Source organism: Lathyrus oleraceus, chromosome 6 (genome assembly GCF_024323335.1).
Source record: "Lathyrus oleraceus cultivar Zhongwan6 chromosome 6, CAAS_Psat_ZW6_1.0, whole genome shotgun sequence".
NCBI lineage: Eukaryota > Viridiplantae > Streptophyta > Magnoliopsida > Fabales > Fabaceae > Lathyrus > Lathyrus oleraceus.
This window is the reverse complement of record NC_066584.1, coordinates 171,413,512-171,418,507: the sequence shown is the minus strand read 5'-3', so window position 1 is coordinate 171,418,507 and position 4,996 is coordinate 171,413,512. Positions and strand designations below refer to the sequence as shown.

The window sequence follows — 4,996 nt, the reverse complement described above, 5'->3', positions numbered from 1 at the left end:
GATGAAGACATAAATATGGGAGAAGATGATACTGAGGGAAATTAAACTGGAACTAGTAATGCCAACGTCGATACGGTCCCAAATCCCACTAAAATTCGACCATCCATCACCCAGACTTTTCCCATACCACTCACTGAGGAGGAGAAAAGATCTTTAAAACAAAATGATCCCCTCAAGTATGTGAGGTTAATGATGGCTCAAAGAGAGTCTTCTTCAAAGCAAAGTATTTTTGGAGCTTCGACCCAATCTGGTGCTAGTGCAAACGAAGCATCACATGACGAACTCCTTCAGCAGGTGAAGAAGGCAGTTTTTGATGTAAATCTCTTTGACGAGCTAAGGAATAATGTGGGGCGAGCTTTAGCATAAAGAAACTGATAAGCAAGATTAACATCACTGCTTGCCCCACTGATGTAGGTGAAGCCCTTACTGATATTCAAAACCTCATTGACCAAGTGTGTGCTGAATATCATAGGGAGGTGGATGCCAAAGTTAAGCTCCTATCGACTGAGAAAGCTCAAGCCATTGAGTTTGACAATGCCCTTCGAACTTCACAAGCTTCTGAGGAGTTAGCCGCTTCCAGAAAATCAGCCCAAGCAGAGTTCGACACTTACACTGCTTCGATTCGTCTCTGGGAATCTCATATTGCAGAATTGCAGCAAAATATTTCTGATGCTAAGGCGAAGCAGACTGCTATCCGAGGCTTGGATAGTACTGAAGCTGATGATTTGGCGAAGCAAAGCGTGGACCACGTCGAAAAAGCTTCGGCTATGAACGAAGATATTGCACGCCTCAGAGGAGTTCAAGCGGCTGTTCAGTATAAGATTGGCTTGGCGAAGAAGAAATATGATCGGATGAAGGCCACTATTCCTTTTTGATTTCCTCCTGTATTTGCTTTATTCGACTCTTGTTTACTTGTAACTTGATTAAGACAAAAAACATTTTGGCACATATTTTGAGTTTAAATATCTTCACCATTTTGGCCATGACAGTTTTTTACTTACTGTTATGATTCTAACTTCGTGCATAAATGGTTTATACTTCTTTAAGTATTTTCCATTTACTTTTAGGATTCTTCGATCCTCTTCTAGTTCTTCTATTTCGTATGCATTGTTTGAAAAGGCTTTTAGAATTCGAAAAGGTCCTTCCCAATGTTGAGACCATTTCCCTAATGCCTTATTCTTTCGATCCATAGGCAATATGACCTTCCACACTAAATCATTCATGGTAAAGGTTTTACCTTTGACCCTCTTATTGTATGCCCTTGCTACCCTCTCCCCCTGTCTTCTTAATACTTCTAACGCATGTAACCTGTCTTCGTCCAAATCCACCAGCTCATTTATCATCATTTCCCAGTATAAATCAGATGGAATTTCTCCTTGTCTTTGGATTCTTACTGATTGCAAGTAGACTTCGATAGGTAGTACTGCATCATGTCCAAATGTAAGCTGGAAAGGTGTAGTGTTAGTGGCTTCTTTAGGGGAGGTTTGACAAGCCCAGAGTGCTTGGTCTAAAGTTTTGTGCCAATTTTTTGGCTTTTTTCCTACATGCTTTTTTATTAGCCCAATTATTACTTTATTGGCTACTTCAACTTGCCCATTGGCTTGAGCATAATAGGGTGTGGATGTTAACAATTTGAACCCCATTTCCTTTGCAAATTCTTGCATCTTTCGACCAGTAAAAACTGATCCTTGATCTGTTGTTATACTTTCTGGGATTCCAAATCTGTATAAATTTTTCCTTTGAATGAATTCGATAACGGTTTCTTGATCCACATTTACTAAAGGTACTGCTTCGACCCATTTAGTGAAATAGTCAATTCCTACAAGTATGTATCTTTGACCTTTGGATGAATTGGGTCTAATTTCCCCAATTAGATCTAATGCCCAACCTCTGAAGGGCCAAGGCTTAATAATTGTATGAAGTTCACTTACAGGAGCATGTTGAGTTCCTGCATGTATTTGACATTCTTGGCAACCCTTAGCAAACTCTATACAATCTTTTAACATGGTGGGCCAATACATTCCATATCTGAAAAGCAACCATTTCATCTTATGGCCTGCCTGATGTGCTCCACAAGCTCCACTATGTACACTAGATAACGCCAAGTAAGCTTCGCTTTCTCCTAAGCATTTCAACAGGATCCCTTCAGGGGTTTTCTTGAATAATTCATTCCCTATCAATACGTAAGATAAAGCCCTGTACTTGGTTTTTCTTTCTGTGTCTGTCGACGGGTCCTTGAGATAATTAATAATTGGATTCCTCCAATTTGTATCTATCAAGGTATCAATGGCCAATATTTCAAACTCCTTTTTGTTAGCATATCCTAACTGGGTGCTTTCCAAATCTGTCGGAGATAATCTGGCAGCCATTGCCTTTCCTCTTACTTCGACAAGTTCTTCTAGCTTTTCTTTTGAAATTTTATACCCTGAGGCTATTTGTGCTAAGTCATTAGCCTCTTGGTTTTTTATTCTAGGGACATGTTTTATGTCGACGTATTCGAATTTTTTGAGTAACCTATTTGCAATGACGAAGTACATGATCAAATTTTCTTTTATACATTTGTACTCCTTCGTCAGTTGCTTGATTACTAATTCTGAATCTCCTTTAATTTCGACCCTAGTTGGCCCCAATTCCAACAAAGCCTCAAGTCCTGCAATAAGAGCTTCATATTCTGCTTCGTTGTTGGAACAAAGGGGACCTTCAATTCTATATTTGAGTTTTGTTGGAATTCTGTCAGGAGAAATCAACATTATCCCAACCCCACTTCCATTCTTATGAGTGGAACCGTCGAAGAATAATTTCCAAGGTTTCAACTCAACTTTAAATTGAGGATTTTCGACCAATGCATGGTCTACAATAAAATCTGATACTATTTGTCCCTTCATTGCCTTTAAAGGCATAAAGGTTAGAGAGTATTCAGTGAGCGCTAAAGCCCATTTGCTAATTCGACTGTGCATTATTGGCTTAGATAACATATACTTGATGACATCAAAATGCGAAGAGACGTATAAATCAATAGGTTTTATATAATACTTGAGTTTAGTACAAGAGAAATTCAAACAAAGACACAACTTTTCTATTGAAGTGTATCTAGTTTCTGCATCATTTAAAACCCTACTAAGGTAATAAATGGCTCTTTCGACGCCAGCTTCATTCTCTTGCGCCAACATGCTACCTATGATAGTGTCGGAAGCTGATATATACAGTCTCATAGGCTTCTTTCCACATGGTGGTACCAAGATAGGAGGATTCGTCAGATAATGTTTGATCTTGTCGAATGCCTTTTGGTGTTCGTCATTCCATTCGAACTTCCCTTGTTTCAAGCGCAGAAGGGGAGAGAAGGCTTGAGTTCGACCACTTAAATTCGAGATGAATCTTCTTAGGAAGTTTATCTTTCCTAATAATGATTGCAATTCTTTTTTGGTTGATGGTGCTTTGGTCTCCATGATAGCCTTCGTCTTGTTCTGATTGATCTCTATCCCCTTTTTATGGACCACAAAGCCCAGAAAATCTCCAGCCTGCACAAAGAATGCACACTTAAGAGGATTCATTTTTAAGCCATGTTTTCTCATTCTTTCAAATGATTGGCTGAGATGGGATAAATGATCTTCATCTGAGGTAGATTTTATCACAATGTCATCTATGTATACTTGCATGAATGTCTCTATATAATCATGAAATATAGAATTCATTGCTTGCTGGTATGTTGCCCCAACATTTTTTAGGCCAAAAGGCATGACTATCCACTCATAAGTGCCTATTGCCCCTGGACATCGAAAAGCTGTTTTAGAAACATCTTCTTCTGCAATGAAAATCTGGTTATAGCCAGAATATCCATCAAGCATGCTGAGATACTCATAGCATGCGGCTGAGTCAACCAACATTTCTGCCACATGCATTGGGTACTCATCCTTAGGGGTTGCTGCATTTAGATCACAAAAGTCTATACATACTCGCAAAGAGCCACTTTTCTTGATAACGGGGACAATATTAGCAATCCAATCGACGTACCTTGTGGTCTTGATGAAATTGCAACGAAGAAGTCTTTCGACCTCTTTTTTGATCTTCGTGAGGATTTCTGGTGCGAATCTTCTTGGAGTCTGCTTGAAGGGCTTCTTGCCATCCTTTATAGGCAGCTTTAATTCGACCAGGTCCCTCTTCAAACCAAGCATCTCGTCGTAATCCCAAGCGAAGCAATCTTTGTTCTTTCTTAGTAATTCAATAACTCTCACTTTCAACTTGGGGTCCAGTTTAGCGATGATGTAGGTAATTATTTTTGCACTTCCATCTCCGAGATCAATCTCTTCGAGAGGATCTTGCACTAACATCTTTGCACTTGACGTTACTGGATCCTTTTCAAATCCTAGAGGCTCTTCGTCGTAGATGGCGTCCAATCTCTGTTCTGCTTGTTCCACAGATACTTGTTCGTCAGGGGGTTTTGGTTTAAAGAACTCCCCTGGTCCTGCATTACAGATTTCACTATATGTGGCTTTGTTAGCCATGTTCGTTATCTCGGCTTCGAGAGCCGCTTGTCTTTTGTTCTCAACCATGTAGGCCGAAATCTTTTTGAAGAAAGAAAACTCAGTCATAGTACAGGTCTTCATCCCAGCCTGTTGGTCGTATTTCCGATAATTCTCCTATTTCTGGGTCTCCCATAATCTCCCTATCCCACTGAAAGCCATTTGGGTGGAGAGTCAAGAAGTACAAGGCATTTTTATTTGGGGCGTAGCCTTCTTCCGCTGGGTAACATGGTCCTATGTGCGCCAAATTCCTGTCGGAGTTTCTCTTGTCCACATGGTTTACTTCTGCCCTGAAGTAACTTTGGTCAGCTTCGACATTCTCTACCACGCCATCTTCTCTCCAGATAGATATTCTTTGATGCATGGTCGAAGGGACCGCTCCTATTTCGTGTATCCATTCTCTCCCCAGTAGTAAGTTGTAATTTACTTTTGCAGGTATTACCATAAACATCGTTGGTCTTGTGATTGACCCCATA

General features: G+C 40.0%; 1 protein-coding gene across 1 annotated transcript; it reads right to left on the bottom strand.

Moving 5' to 3' along the window:
• Positions 1-968: 968 nt before the first annotated feature.
• Positions 969-4,550, bottom strand: LOC127094596 (uncharacterized). Its single transcript, XM_051033413.1, has 4 exons — positions 3,651-4,550; positions 3,205-3,518; positions 1,932-2,514; positions 969-1,547 (listed from the first exon to the last, which is right to left on the bottom strand). Exons 1-4 carry the CDS (start codon positions 4,548-4,550, stop codon positions 969-971), a joined length of 2,376 nt encoding a protein of 791 aa, XP_050889370.1.
• Between the last annotated feature and the right edge of the window lie 446 nt (positions 4,551-4,996).